The sequence below is a fragment of the Trichoderma reesei genome (assembly GCF_000167675.1).
Source record: "Trichoderma reesei QM6a unplaced genomic scaffold TRIREscaffold_37, whole genome shotgun sequence".
Taxonomy (NCBI): domain Eukaryota; kingdom Fungi; phylum Ascomycota; class Sordariomycetes; order Hypocreales; family Hypocreaceae; genus Trichoderma; species Trichoderma reesei.
In genome coordinates, this window is record NW_006711184.1 from 75,533 (window position 1) to 89,537 (window position 14,005).

General features: G+C 55.7%; 6 protein-coding genes across 6 annotated transcripts; 3 read left to right on the top strand and 3 right to left on the bottom strand.

The window, feature by feature from the left end:
- Nucleotides 1–208: 208 nt before the first annotated feature.
- Nucleotides 209–1,503, bottom strand: TRIREDRAFT_82425 (uncharacterized protein; the record flags this gene model as incomplete). The annotated part of the gene is made up of 3 exons (XM_006969656.1): nucleotides 209–745; nucleotides 847–962; nucleotides 1,005–1,503. 3 exons carry the CDS (start codon nucleotides 1,501–1,503, stop codon nucleotides 209–211), a joined length of 1,152 nt encoding a protein of 383 aa, XP_006969718.1.
- A 690-nt stretch (nucleotides 1,504–2,193) lies between these two features.
- TRIREDRAFT_70532 (uncharacterized protein) lies at nucleotides 2,194–3,301 on the top strand (the record flags this gene model as incomplete). The annotated part of the gene is made up of 2 exons (XM_006969638.1): nucleotides 2,194–2,408; nucleotides 2,482–3,301. 2 exons carry the CDS (start codon nucleotides 2,194–2,196, stop codon nucleotides 3,299–3,301), a joined length of 1,035 nt encoding a protein of 344 aa, XP_006969700.1.
- A 109-nt stretch (nucleotides 3,302–3,410) lies between these two features.
- On the bottom strand, nucleotides 3,411–4,840 carry TRIREDRAFT_124179 (uncharacterized protein; the record flags this gene model as incomplete). The annotated part of the gene is made up of 2 exons (XM_006969657.1): nucleotides 3,411–4,692; nucleotides 4,772–4,840. 2 exons carry the CDS (start codon nucleotides 4,838–4,840, stop codon nucleotides 3,766–3,768), a joined length of 996 nt encoding a protein of 331 aa, XP_006969719.1. The 3' UTR covers nucleotides 3,411–3,765.
- An 819-nt stretch (nucleotides 4,841–5,659) lies between these two features.
- On the top strand, nucleotides 5,660–8,000 carry TRIREDRAFT_52701 (uncharacterized protein). Its single transcript, XM_006969639.1, has 3 exons — nucleotides 5,660–6,320; nucleotides 6,395–6,787; nucleotides 6,853–8,000. Exons 1-3 carry the CDS (start codon nucleotides 5,717–5,719, stop codon nucleotides 7,680–7,682), a joined length of 1,827 nt encoding a protein of 608 aa, XP_006969701.1. The 5' UTR covers nucleotides 5,660–5,716; the 3' UTR covers nucleotides 7,683–8,000.
- A 262-nt stretch (nucleotides 8,001–8,262) lies between these two features.
- TRIREDRAFT_124181 (Hypothetical protein) lies at nucleotides 8,263–10,169 on the top strand. Its single transcript, XM_006969640.1, has 3 exons — nucleotides 8,263–8,624; nucleotides 8,751–9,716; nucleotides 9,838–10,169. Exons 1-3 carry the CDS (start codon nucleotides 8,347–8,349, stop codon nucleotides 10,103–10,105), a joined length of 1,512 nt encoding a protein of 503 aa, XP_006969702.1. The 5' UTR covers nucleotides 8,263–8,346; the 3' UTR covers nucleotides 10,106–10,169.
- Nucleotides 10,170–11,007: 838 nt separating this feature from the next.
- On the bottom strand, nucleotides 11,008–13,283 carry TRIREDRAFT_70546 (uncharacterized protein; the record flags this gene model as incomplete). The annotated part of the gene is made up of 6 exons (XM_006969658.1): nucleotides 11,008–11,061; nucleotides 11,161–11,260; nucleotides 11,331–11,451; nucleotides 11,556–12,258; nucleotides 12,334–13,071; nucleotides 13,137–13,283. 6 exons carry the CDS (start codon nucleotides 13,281–13,283, stop codon nucleotides 11,008–11,010), a joined length of 1,863 nt encoding a protein of 620 aa, XP_006969720.1.
- Nucleotides 13,284–14,005: the final 722 nt, after the last annotated feature.

The window sequence follows — 14,005 nt, forward strand, 5'->3', positions numbered from 1 at the left end:
TCAAGCCGCTCTCATGATAAGCATGTTGATGAGACATGAGAGTCTAGATTTTGTGGTGCTGATCTTCGACACGTTGTTGGCCGAATAACGCCTGTGCTACAGGGTGAGGCCTTAGGAGTCTATCCAAGAACGGCCCGGCATAACGCAAAACGCTGCATCTGAACCGCCGAAAGCACTGCAATAGGACCATGAGTGATCGTTAACCCTCTCAGCACTGAAACGCAACGCTCGACTTCTCCACGGTCCTTGAGCCGCGAGCAGAAAAGCCCGTCCCCTCCGACTTTAACCGAACCAGCCCTGTCGGTAGAGGATCCTTTGGGCTCGAGACCTTGACGGGCTTGCTGGTGACGGCAACAGGGGCGCTGCACACAAAGCACGCAATATGCGACGCGGCTTCTTCCTTGGCGGCGGCCTGCGCCTTTTCCGAGGGGAGCAGAAACTGCTTGACGCAGCTGAAGCACAGGACGTGGCCGCATTTCTCTGCCATGACGGGGCTCGAGGCGTTGGTGAGCGTCTTGAGGCACGAGGGACACGTCCGAATAGACTGCTTGGTGGACGAGTCTGTGGATTCGTTAAATGCAATGGTCAATAGCTTCTGGAGAGAGAAAGGGTGAGGGTCGTGTTCCGCAGAGGCGGGACACGTCGGCGCCGTCTTGGTCTTTTTGGCAACGGGGGCCAGCCCGCTGCTTTGTACGTCGGGGGTGAGCGAGGGTGTCCAGAACGAGGGCAGTGACGGTTTGGCGGCCTGTTGGTTCATGAGAGCGACAAGAGGTTAGCTACAATGCTTGTGCTGGCTGCTGAGACGGGACATGGGGAAAGCCGGCGCGCCGGATTGTCATCTCTCACCTTTTCGTCGTCGATGGCTTTCCTGGCCTTTGCCTTGTCGTTTTCTGCTATCCGGTCGAGCTCGTCCGCGTCGAGGGAGAACTTTCGTTTGGACCCTGCGTGAAGAACGACGGCATCTTGCTGCTTGTTTGCGCTCTCCGCCGCAGCAGCACTCGAACTTGTTGGTGTTGCTTTGCCCGTCTTATTGGTGCTGTGATTGCTCGCGTTGCTACTCGTTATAGTACCGCCGCCATTCGTCGTCGTCAACCCAGCCTGCGTCAACTCAAAGTCGCGAATCGCCCGCTCCCGCTCCTCCTCGTCCTCAATGGCCCGTATCCTCGCCGCCTCCCGCTCGGCATTCTGGCGCGCCTTCTCGGCCCGCTTGAGCTCCTTCTTCTGCGCCACGAGGTTCTCCAGGGCGCACTCGCGGCAGAAGATGTCCCCCCGCGGGCAGGCGACGGGCTCGCGGGCGTCCTCGAGGCACAGGCTGCAGAAGCCAAAGGGCAGGAAGGAGTCGCGGCTGAGCTGGGCTGACTTGGAGCTCCAGTTGGACTTGGCCTGTTCGCGCTCGTACGAGGTGAAGACGGGACGGGTCGTGTTTCGCTTGCCTGTAACAGAATGGTTGTTAGATGTGTCTGGGCCCTTACTGTAGGTCAATGGTGAGAGAAGTAACAACATACTATGAGACATTGTGATTATGATCTGTCCCGTCGCGTGTATACAAGCAGAGACCAAAGTGACGGATGTGTCGATGGTTACAGAGGTTTATGAAGTAGGCGTATTGAAGCAGCAAAAAAAGTCCTGGAATTCTACAGGCACATGTAAAAGCTGCGACGTAAATGTTGCCCGTCTAAGGCTAGCCGTCTGTGCAATGGCTACCTAGTACCAAAACAAGCAGACAGCCCCCCTGCCTCGTCCAATCACGCCCACTCTACAGCGCTTGTGGTGCACGCATTGACCGCTCCAGCGCTCGCAGCGGGCCGGGATAGGGCGTGTTTAGCGGACTGCCATCCACTGCATCAGGGGCAGTTTAGTGGACGAGGTACTAATAACTGTAGCAGCTGGCAGCCCCCCCACCAGACGTCAGTGCCTTGAGGGGCCGGTTTATTAGTGCGCAGGTATTCCGCGCTTGTTGGGACCCAAGGCGGGAAAATAAGGAAGGAACAGGTCAAGAAAAAAAAAAAAGTTAGAGGCCCCATCTGCTCCATACCTGACCTTCCTAGTACTTGTGCTATTACTACTTACACGTCTCTTCTCACCACCATGGCCTCCTCCGTCAGTGTCTGGCATGGACCCAGGAGCCGGCTCTCCCCTCTTCCCCAGCCGAAGCAGTAGCAGCTGAAAAGCAGCAGAGCAAAGCCGCGGCTCATGTCGAATCCAACCCCCGCATCGCGCCCCGGCGCGCCCTGGAGGCTGGCCTCGGTGGCCGTCATGGGCTCCGTCGGCGCCGCATCCCGCGCCTTTCTCTACGGCCTCAACAAGGTCGAGGTCACCGGCCTGGACAACCTGCTGGGCGTGCTCGACCGCCGCAGGAGCGGGAAGCGAGACCGCGGCCTGCTGACTGTGTGCAACCACGTCTCCGTGTATGCCACCTCGATACTTGAGCGCGCCCCGTTGATTTCATCCCGTCTGCTCGACTCTCTGCTAACTGGCCAGGCTCGACGATCCCCTGATCTGGGGCATCCTGCCGCTGCGCTACGCCGTCGACCCCGAGAACCTGCGGTGGGGGCTCGGCGCCCACGACATCTGCTTCAAGAATCGCTTCTTCTCCGCCTTCTTCAGCTACGGCCAGGTGCTGCCGACGCACCGACTCTGGCACTCGCCAAACGGCGGCTTGTACCAGCCCACCATTACCCAGGCCATCAAGCTTCTCTCCAGCCCGTCGTCCGTCGTCAAGCCGTCTGACATGACCTTTACTACCACCGGCTCCGACTGCTTCGTCTCGCCATCTGCATTCGCGGCCAACCACTACGCTTGGGTCCATATATTCCCCGAAGCCTGCTGCCACCAAAACCCCGAAAATACCCTGCGATACTTCAAATGGGGCGTCTCCCGCCTGATTCTCGAAAGCGACCCGGCGCCCGAGTTTGTCCCCATGTTCATCCACGGCACGCAAAACATCATGCCCGAGGACAGGGGCTTTCCTCGATTCTTGCCACGCATCGGACAGCGGATACGCATCATGATTGGGCAGCCAACCGACGCCGATAGCCTGTTTGGTCACTACCGCAGTGCGTGGAAGCGGCTCGTCGAGAAGAGCGGGGACCCTGAACTGCTGAAGAACGATCCCGAGGCAATGCAGCTCAGGGTCGATGTGGCCAAGGCGGTTCGCGACGAGATTCAGAAGCTCCGGTTGAGCATGGGATTTGCTCCCGAGGAAGATGAAACAGCTGCCCTTGCCGAGACGTGGTCCAAGGAGCCGAACAAGCGTAAATTCAAGAGCCCCGTAGACGGTAGTCTGGTCAATAGACACTGAATCCAATCGCTACAGAGTCAATAGGTGAGGGTTCCTCGTGTCTGTGATGAATGCAAAGTCCAAACAATTCTTGTAGGTTCTGTTTTTGTCTTGCTTTGCTTTCTTAATAAAAGATGGATATCTCGTCTTGCCCTCCCCCTTTAATTCATGGCCGATGAGCTTTTAGTATCAGCAATATCATCCAACCACCGCCAAAAAGAGCCCAGAGTCGCCGCAAAATCGAAACTGTAGCCAGACCCATGACGATTCACACTTGAGGGCAAATGCAGGGCCTGTGAATGTATGGCGCAAAGTGTGCTGACTTTGATGGCCAGCCAAGGAATCAACAAGTCGCTGTTGTTTCTTTTCGTTTCACACACAACGGATGATATCCGCCAAGTTTGACCAGGTAATTATACTGTGCATGGCCAGCGCTGCAAGATCCTGGGACGCTGGACACAACGCAGAATTCACCAATGCTGCTGCTAGTAGTTGTTGTCAAAGGGCTGTGACGGAACCGCCTGCTGGAAGCTCCGCGCCTGAGCTTGCAGAGCTGCTTGCTGTTGCTGCTGCTGTTGCTGCTGTTGCTGTAGGACGATGTCATTAAACCACGGGTGCTGCAGGGCGTCGTGAGCGCTGATGCGCAGCTCTGGCCGAAGCTGGAGCATCCGCTGAAGCAGGTCGATGCCGGTGGGATCAATGGCGTGTAGAATGTTGCGCAAGTCTTGCGTCGCGTACATCTGGAAGGTCGGCTTGTACTCGGGCAGCTGCGTGATGCCCGGCCATGTACGCTCAGTAGGCGTGCCCATGATGCGGAATATCCTGACAATCTGGTCTTCGTTTGTGGTGCCGGGGAACAAGGGCCTGCCAGTGTACATCTCAGCCATGATGCAACCAGCTGACCAGATATCGATGCTCGTGTTGTACGTCCTGCTACCGAGCAGGACGTCCGGCGCACGGTACCACAGGGTGACGACCTCGTTGGAGAAGGTGTTGACGGGGATGCCAAAGGCCCGGGCAAGGCCAAAGTCGCCGAGCTTCAAGCACCCCTTACTGTTGATAAGCAGGTTCTGGGGTTTGAGGTCTCGGTGCAGCACTCTATTCTGGTGGCAGAAGTCGATGCCCTTGAGCAGCTGGTACATGAAGGACTTGATGGTCGCAGGCTTGAGCGCGCCACGTTCGCCGTGGGTATCCATGTATCGCTTCAGATCGCCGTCCATGTATTCGAACACGAGCATCAGCTTGTTCTCGGTGTGGATAACATCGTGAAGTCCGACAATGTTCTCGTGTTTGAGCTCCTTCATAAGTGAAATCTCGCGGATCGCCGTCGACGGTGTTCCCTCTTCCGAGTCGAGGTGGATCTCCTTGAGAGCGACGAGCTCTCCAGTCTGGCGATTCCTCCCTTTGAACACCTATAGAGAAACGCGCGGATCGGCGGCGGTTAGTCGACGAGACCTCTGGGCGACAGGGTGATGCCGTGGCGTAACTCACAGTTGCGTATGTGCCCTCTCCGAGCTTCTCCAGCTGCTGGAACGAGCTAGGATGCCTCTTGCCGTCCATCTCGGCGGAGTCTATGTCCTGTCTTTACCTCTCACAAACAAAGGAACAAATGAATAAACAGCTGGTTTGCTTGCTTAGAGATGAGCCAATACTGGAAAATATGATGTCGCTCCTAAAAGGTTGGCAGCTGATAGCACCACAAGGGAAAGGAAGGCTAATAGGACTCGGGTACCTATGAGAGAGAGGGATCAGGCTGTCCCGCTATAGTGGGTCACGAATACAGACTATGCGCTTAGATTAGATAACCCGATAAGCCATATCTGGCTGCAGCTGTCGCGCTGCATTCCAGGGATGCGATCAAATGCTCCTTGGTCAGTCCCCCGGGCACAAGGCGTGGAGCAGAATCACGAAAGGACTTTGAATATACATTCTAAGTAAAAAGTGGTCCGATCATTTCCTTCATAGAGCCATGAGGAAGAAGTGAGTATTAGGGTCCCAACAATAAACTGGAGACATGAGGGAATATCAAAGTTCTATCCATGTATAGGTAGCATTCTCAGCACTACTTATAGCATTCAACGACTTACATCCGCTGCCAAAGGCGCCATTCTGGACTAACGGCCAGGTATGGAGTACGACGCGGGAGGTGACCTGGAAGTCGTTCCCCGCTCTCCGCGGTCGCGCCTCTCCACCACGCCGCCCGCCACATCTACTTGGCCTGTACTCGGTGAGACGGTACTCCATACCTATACCTCCTGCTAACAACTGCGCTGTCGCGTTAACAACCGCCCGAAGGCCATCCATCCCCAACGATATCAACTCCAAATCACACGTCAGCTCATCGTCGCCCTCTTCACTTTCCCCTCGTCCAAGAAGCTCCCCGTTCCTCGATTTTGCCCAGATTCATTCATCCCCTGCCGGACACTCGCGCACAGCATGCGACCGGTTCCAAATGGCGGCGGCGGCGCCTCCGCCCATCACGGGCGGCCCGACAGCTTGACGCCGAATGCAACGATGCCAGCAATGACGTACTTTGTCGGAACCGAAGAATCCATCAGCGACCTGGGCGACTTGAACATGAGCTTCCAGACCCAGCGCTTCCCCTACAAGAGCGAGCACGAGGCGAGTTTCCGGGGCGGCAGGACCAGCCACCGCTCGACCATGTCGTCCGCGACGTCCATCTCGTGGCCCTCACCGTCTCTCTCGTCCCAGCCTGGCGGCGAAACGCCTCACGACCTCTCCCGGCCCATGACTCCCGTCAACCTGGGGACCTCGGGGCCCGAGTCGGTCATCAGCTCGACCGACTCGCCCATGAGCTCGCCCGTCGCCTCCATGTCCGCCAGTCGGATCAGCTCGTCGCTGAGCCTCATCGGGCCTCACCAGGGCGGCGTCGGGCTCTTTCAAAATGCCACGGATGGCGCTGCGGAGAACCACACGCCACAGCTCATCATGCCCAGCCTGACGGTACCGCGGCGCCGGCCCTTTTCGGATACGGGAAAGTCGCTGGGGAAGCTCAAGGTCTTGGTGACTGGCGCAGAGGGTATGTTTCCCGTTGTGGCGATGAGCTTAAAGGGGGGGGAGAGTCTATGCTAACCAAAGAAATGAAAAATGAAGGCATCGGGAAATCAACGCTCATCACAGCCATAGCGCAAAGCAGCGAGCATATTGTTCATGTTGACCCCGTTACGAACCAGAACAAGGGCCAAGTGTCGGAAGTCTATGCCAGCACGCGCCCTTACCCGTGGTGGAGAGCCGAGCTGGACCCTTCTCTTGCCCCGAGGCGAAGAAGCTCAGCAGCAGTAGACGAGATGCTTGACCGCAACCTCTGTTTCGTGGACTGCCCCTCACAGCGAGGCTCCGACGGCGTGCATCCGGCTGTCCGGTATATCGAATCGCAGCTTTTCCCCTTGCTGCACCGGCCGATCAGTGACGGCGACCTGTGGAACCTCCTGAGCAACGGGACAGAGCCCATTGTTGATGCAGTTCTGTATCTGCTGCCACATACAGGTGCGGCTGCCGCTTACTCAATACTCGCCAAGTACTTCTAATCTCTAATACGTTGCTGCCTATAGGACCCGAACCTGCAGACATCGAGACGATCAGAGCGCTGCAAAACACAACTAACGTGATACCCCTGTTAGCCCGCGCGGATGAGATTGACAGCCGCGAGGCCCTTGTTTCGAAGCAAAACATCGATGACCGCCTGCGTGACAAGGACGTTGCCTACTTCTCGTTTAGTGCCCCTGGAGCAGCCTCTGAAGCTTCTGATGTCTATGCCGTCTCGAGCATTTCCGACTCTGACTACGATGTGATGGATGCCAGCGTGTTGATGAACTCGGAATATGTGCGTCCGCTTGTCTCGACGGATCTCAAGAAGCTGGTCGAGCAGCTCATGTCACCAGACGGAAGCGCAAGGCTCCGGCACTCCGCCTCGCTCAAGTGCGTGCAGTGGCGGCGACAAAAAGCCATTAGCTCCTCGTCGCAATCGGCTCTCATCTGCCGCCAGCCGATGGAGATGTACTCATTCTCCACCCCTTCCTGGGGTCGTCCGTTCCTCCCCGAGCAGTACCATCGACCTCTGGAGATGGCGAGTTGGGCCGAGAGTTTGCGGCTGAGCCTCGAGGCCGAGCGCCTTGGCGAGACGCCGATGCAGCTGTTTGGGCCCAGCATAACGATGAACATGCCACTGGCCAGGGTGAAGCAAACGTCGAGGCGCCAGAAGAACAAGAAGTCGAAGCGTGAGGAAGTCGTGTCTCATCACCAGGACCCGCTGGGGCTTTTGGGGCTGGCCGGTCAGATCAGGTGCAACAGCAGGCTTACGCTTGAGCTTGTCAGCAGCATCGGCGTCATTGGGTATTTCACATCATGGCTCGTTCGGCCAGACGGGCTGGTTTCAAGGTGATGAGGTGTCTATGAGGTGATGTTACTGTCGAGGCCTTTTTTTTCCTTCGTTACTTGCTTGCTCCTTTCCTTTAGCATATTCACGTCCAAGCCTGTGTGCCCCCAAACCCCCCTTCCTCTTATTCTCTTTCCTTTTCTCTTTTTACTCTCATCAAAAGGGACATTCGCTGCTCACTTGTTGCAGGCAGTATGATGTGAGCTGTAAAAGATGCCTCGACAGTTGTAATCAAGTTGCATGAGATGTCATGAATGGTCATGAGGTGGACGGTATATGTGTCTAGATATATTGTAATTTACTCTTCATACTCTCTATGACTTTTGTCTGCCAGATGATTGAGCAATATCCCTTCATGCATCTTGGCTGGGGAATGTGGATTATACCACGTTATCATCATTCGCTTTACACAAGTATCCAGACGTCTCCGAGTTGGTTGGTGATCCGCTCAACATCGACTGCTGACTAATACTCACCACCAAATCTGATGCCCTCATAAAATCCAAACCACCATGTGTAATTGAGTAATACCCTGTAAACTCACTCAAGTGGGAGAAGCATTCGCCATATATTCTCATATAATCTCGCCCCAAATCTCATAATTGACGAAAGAATCCTTTCCCCCAAGTACCGTTATATATATAAAACCAGAAAAAAACCCATCACAGCAATGCGGGAGATTGTCACTCTCCAGCTGGGCAACCTCAGCAACTACGTCGCCACTCACTTCTGGAACGCTCAAGAGTCCTACTTCACCTACGCCGAGGACGAAACCTCACTCGTTGATCACAACATTCACTGGCGGCCGGGCATTGGCGAGGATGGATCGGAGACGTTTCTGCCGCGGGCGGTCGTGTATGATCTAAAGGGCGGCTTTGGGCCGCTGAAAAAGGTCAATCCCATGTATGAGGTTGCGCCGGGCCAGGATGCTGCTCTGGCTTCTCTATGGTGAGTCCTTGAACTGTACAAGGGTCATGATGAGAGAGCTTGTTCGATTGTCGAATCCCTCTGGATATAAGCCGTTGAGGTGCCTCTTCTCATCTTCTCCCCTAGATCCAAGCTTACATCGAACAGGCCAGGTCAACCGGCAGTCCACAGACAGACCCCCCTATCGCAAAACACCTACCAGCAAGCCCTCGACGCAGGGCTCAAGCCGAGCGCCCTCCAGGCGTCAGACGTGCGCTACTGGTCCGACTACTCGCGCGTCTACTACCACCCCAAATCCCTGGTGCAGCTGTACGACTTTGAGCTCAACTCGAGCATCATGCCGTTTGAGCGCTTCGAGACGGGCGCGGAGCTCTTCGAGTCGCTCGACAAGGAGGACGAGATTGTCGACCGCGACTGGCGGCCCTTTGTGGAGGAGTGCGACCAGATGCAAGGCGTGCAGGTGTACGCCTCGCTCGACGACGCCTGGGGCGGCTTCGCGAGCTCCTATATTGAGCGGCTGCGGGACGAGCATCCCAAGACGTGCGTCTGGGTCTGGGGCGTGCAGAGCCCCGTCGCGGGCGTCCCGAGGGAGAAGAGGAGGGTGAGGCTGGCCAACACGGCGCTGAGCCTCAACTCGGCGTGCGCGCAGGCGTCCATGGTGGTGCCGCTGGGCGTGCCTGATGGTGCGCGGGCTGTTCCGGCGAGCATAGCCGTCGATAGCGCCTCGCCGTGGCATGTCTCCGCGCTGCTGGCGACGGCTACGGAGAGCGCGTCGTTGCAGTCCAGGCTACGGCTCGGCGGCGGGTCGTCGCGGCCGTTGGGGCTGTCTGATATGGCCGAGTGTCTGAACGTTTCTGGCCGGCAGACTCTTGCCAACATGAGGATGGGCGTTGGGCCGCACGCCGTCGACGCCGGGGAGCGGCCGGAGATGGACTTGTCGCAAATTGGGAGCTTGAAGGATGGCGCTGGCAGGCTGGGGAGCAGCGGCGGCGGCAGTGAGCGGGCCTTTGGCCGGCTGTCGTCTGTTCGCAGGCCGGAGGGGGCGAGAGACGAGTCGGGGGATGTGACGATGACGGAACAGCGTCCCATTATCGGAAGCTCAGTTGTTCGAAAGTAAGCCTTTTCCCCCTTAATCTCCTTATTTTCTCCCTTCTGATTCAACTTACTCGGTCCTATACAACAATTTGGGTATCATCCTGTTCACAAGCTAACACAACCGGGGGAACTCACTTAGCCATCAAACACCCCTATTATACCCCCTCCTCGACAGCTTCCCCTCAATATACAACTACGACCTCCAAGGCCGCGAGAGCATCCCCGTGCACACCACCCTGACGTCGGACGGCTCCATCGTGCACAGGATGAGGAACCTGCGCACCCAGGTTGCGCCGTCCATTTCGCTCGAGGAGCGGGAGAACTTGGTCAACGGCTTGGCGGAGCTGGGGGCTGCGTATGAGGATGAGTGGTCGAGCGGGAGTGATTCGGGGGATGACGATCTCTGATGAGAGTTGCATCTGACTGAGAGAGGTAGTCCTTCTCCTCCATTCTCCCTTTGGTCTCGCCACGCTTGTTCACCTATGAAATATAAGACGAACTACAAGGACGAGGTTTACTCGAACCGAAAGACACCCAGAAGCACCTGGTCGCATGCGAAAAGCTCATTCATCGAGACAGGGTTGGGAACGCGGCATGGTTGGAGTAGCTGGCGCTTGGGGCGTACCAAGTCGCAGAAAGTACTCTGTTTGATCATGACCTGTGGGGAGAGAGAGGTGATATCATATCTAGCGTCTGTCTCACACATGCTCACGGGTTCTTTCTTGGAAACCAGGATTCAATGTCTCAAATTGTATTGCATTCGTAGCAAGCCAAATCTATCTAGATGTAACCCCTCAGATGGATTTAAATGCAAGTAATGACTAAGGAACGCAACTGAATACACGAAGAAAAGAAACGTCCCAGAGGACTTCTGTGTCAATGTTTATACGACCGAAGGAAGTTTCGCTACGGATTCGTAAAGAGTATGCGGTGTGAGGCGGTACTGTCGCGAGTTACAGCTCTCATCGTCCTGCTAATATCAGATTAGGCGCCATTTGTTTTTTATGTACCTCGAATGTCTGCCTCGAAGATGGCGATATACGTAAAGAAATAGGAAAAAGAACAAGGTAGAAGAAAAGAGCGAACAATGCAAGATCAAGGGAAAAGAAATGGGAATTTTAAGAAAGCTGGAAAGCCATCGGGCTGCAGAGATCGCATGGTTGAGCTGCTGGTCAATATCCAGCCAGAATTACGACTTGGGGGAGGGGTAATAGAGGCGTCCGATTCCTTGACGTCAGCTTGAAATGCTAGGAATTGACTTGACCAAACGGATAAAAGGCCCGAGGACACGAATCGCATCTGCTTCTTCTCAGCCGACGGCTGCAACTGATGCTTGCTGTCTCTTCGCGGGAGGAGTATTGTCCTGTCAACTAGTCAGTATGCTCTCCGGCTCGACACGAGGCTGGAGTTGGGTCATCGCAGCCCAACAGCGTGGGGGACAGAGTCGATGCGATGGAATTACCTCTGGCGCGCCTCGTTTTTTATTTGCCAGGCTCTTAGCGCTCGACTTCTTCTGAGGCTTCACTTCACCGGGCTCAAAGACGTCGTCTGGGAGGTTGAAGCTTTTGCCGACATCAGTGCATATCCTTATCGGTTAACAAAAGGGGGAGGGGGGAAACCGCAAAGACCTACTTGCGAACGTGTTGCACTCCTAGAGACACCAGGTGCTCCAGGTCGTCCTGGTACTTTTTCCACTGAGTGCACAGTACCTTGAACTCATCGACTTGATACGATAGGTCAAGAGATTTGGCGCCTGCAAGATCAGCATCACACAACATGGGTGGCTTCAGAATATGGCAAGGAGAGGCAGTGGAAGATAGGGCAAGGGAAAGGGGGTTGGGTGCGAAGAGAACATACCCTCTTCCAGCTCGAGGCCGATATAGTGAGTAGTGGTGTAGACCTCGACTGGGAAAACGGATTCTGTAGCACCATCCTTGTTCTCTGTCTTGATGGGCACTTCGCTGAGCTTGTTTTCGCCCTCGTCATTCTCGGCTTTCATGGGTATATCGCTGAGCTTGCTGCCGTCCTCGACCTTCTCTGACTTGACGGCTGCCCCGTTGGGCTTGTTATCGCCCTCCCCCTTCTCGGTCTTGACGACTGCTCCGTTAGGCTTGCTTTCGTCCTCGTCCTTGATCAAAAACTCAAGACTGCCCTCTTGCACCTGGCCGATTTCCTGTTCGTTTCTGCACAAGTGTCGTCGATCGTATCCTTTATTGAAGGCGTGCGCCAGCGCAATGGAAGGGTGCTGCTCCAGCTTCTGTACGAGCATCCGGACCTTGGACTCGACGTATCCCGACCATATCTTGTGCGCTTCCTTGTCCTTGCTGGCAGATATGACAGAGATGTAGTATCTATAGCCTGACGTGAAGAACGTATGCTTGACAAACAGGTCGCTCCACGGCCGCTTGCCCACCATGATCTGCTCGGAAATCTCCAGACCACGGCGCAGCTCGCGCTGGATGATAGTCATCGAGGATCGAGTGATGTTGAACGTCGCACACATTGAAGGATAGGCGGGGGTGATGACGGGCATGAGATGGAACGAATCGCCCTTGTAGACCTAGCGAGTAGCAAGAGGGTCAGCATCGGGAGATGACGAAGAAGGAATTCCGGATATAGTCAGTGCCGCACATACCTTTGGGTTCCAAACGCGAACAGGAAGAGGACCGCTGTCAATGGGCTTCAGCAGCACGGGCTGTGGCCAGCGCCATTGGCCAATGACCAAGAAGAACTTGTTGACAATGACGGACATGGTGGCCTTCGGATACAGTTGGCAGACACGGGCCACCAGCATCGCCCAGGCGACACCGCCGGGAAAGCCCATGATGTTCGCGTACACAGCCCGGCGCTGTGCCCATAGCTTGATGGCTCGCAGCGCAAGCCTGAACGTGCTCTTTTCGGGTACTAGGTCGAGGATCTCGTCGGTCACTCTGGTGCCGTTTAGGGACCGCAGCTCTGCTTCATCCAGGCCGCGCAGCAAGCTAGAGTCCTTGAGGCTATCAAAATCGGGGGATATCTGCTTCTGTATGATTCTAGAAAAGATTAGATCAATGCTGATGCCGGAGTACTCAAACTTGATGATGGGCACAAAGGCGTCCTTGACGACGGTCAGATCGGTGATGGCCCCTGGGGGAGCCATTGAGACGAGCAGGTCGGGAAAGTAGTTGAAGTAGTCCTCGCGAGTAACGTATTTCGGCGCGACGATGAGCGTGTCGATATCCGAGCCCGGCCCATAGACACCAAGGCGGAAGCTACCGTAGGTGAAGACCTTGCCCCTGGCGTTTTTGATGAGAATGTCATTTTTGGGTTCTCTTTCTCTGGCAACTTTTCGGACGAATTCGTTGCAGATCTCCTGCAGTGACTTGAGAACGGCCTTTCTGTACAGCTCAACTGGTTAGTGAGGAGGAGCACAAGGGGGTGCAGCGCAGGGTGGTTGACATGCCGCTTCTCGGTATCCGACGGGCTCTCGAACGTCTTCTGGCGCCGGAGCTCCTCAAGGAGGGCATCGCTGGCGCGATTCTCCGCCTCGGTGGGCAGTGTGACTGAGATGGGTGGCGTGACGCCGTAGTTCTGCTCGCTCGCCATGGTTTGTCGCAGTCGAGGCTGTTGGGCTCAAGAGCATCCCCCAGCGCGAGGAGAGCCTCTGGAGTGGCGTTTGAGCGCCGTCGCTCGGTGCTGTGACGAGTGTTGGATCGCGTCGGGCAGCGGCTGGTCGTGTAGGGGTGCTATGCGCGTGCGGTGGTGAGTTCGATCTTTGGTATCTTGATGTGCTGATGCTGAGGAATCACGGTCAAGATGGCAATGTATAGAAGTGACTTGTGAGTTCGAGATTCGAAATTCCACCTGTTTGGCTTGATGCTGGCCAGGGTGCGTGCACAGTGAAGACGCTAGTCCGCTAGTGGATTAACTCAGCCGGCTTGAGGCTGGCAGGAAAAACACATTTTCCGCGTTGGACGTCGACATGGCGCTAAAGCAGCAGGGATGATATGCATGTAAGTTCTGCGCACATGCTCGAGGTGCTGAGACAAAAGCAGGACAGGACAAGGTGTTGCCAAGTGAGATTTGTCGAGCAACCGAGCTGCAAGGCACCTTGGCAGTGAATTCCTGCGTATGACTACCTACCTATCTACTGTATGCGTACGAGTGTGTTTGTAGTACGAAGTACTGTACAGATACTATACCTGAAGTTCGACCAAGGGTCTGAACGTGACGCAGATCCCTGGTCGCACAAGTACATACATACAGGCGCAGGTGTTTGCCCGTGTGACGAAATCCCGCCCTTGTGTTCTACAGGATGTACGAGTACC

Excerpts from the sequence above, each read along its gene's own strand:
- TRIREDRAFT_52701 (XM_006969639.1), top strand. The coding sequence starts at position 5,717 with ATGCGACCGGTTCCAAATGGCGGCGGCGGCGCCTCCGCCCATCACGGG. Across the intron at positions 6,321-6,394 it reads CTTGGTGACTGGCGCAGAGG|GCATCGGGAAATCAACGCTC; the intron begins GTATGTTTCCCG and ends TGAAAAATGAAG. Across the intron at positions 6,788-6,852 it reads GTATCTGCTGCCACATACAG|GACCCGAACCTGCAGACATC; the intron begins GTGCGGCTGCCG and ends TGCTGCCTATAG.
- TRIREDRAFT_124181 (XM_006969640.1), top strand. The coding sequence starts at position 8,347 with ATGCGGGAGATTGTCACTCTCCAGCTGGGCAACCTCAGCAACTACGTC. Across the intron at positions 8,625-8,750 it reads GCTGCTCTGGCTTCTCTATG|GCCAGGTCAACCGGCAGTCC; the intron begins GTGAGTCCTTGA and ends TACATCGAACAG. Across the intron at positions 9,717-9,837 it reads GGAAGCTCAGTTGTTCGAAA|CCATCAAACACCCCTATTAT; the intron begins GTAAGCCTTTTC and ends GAACTCACTTAG.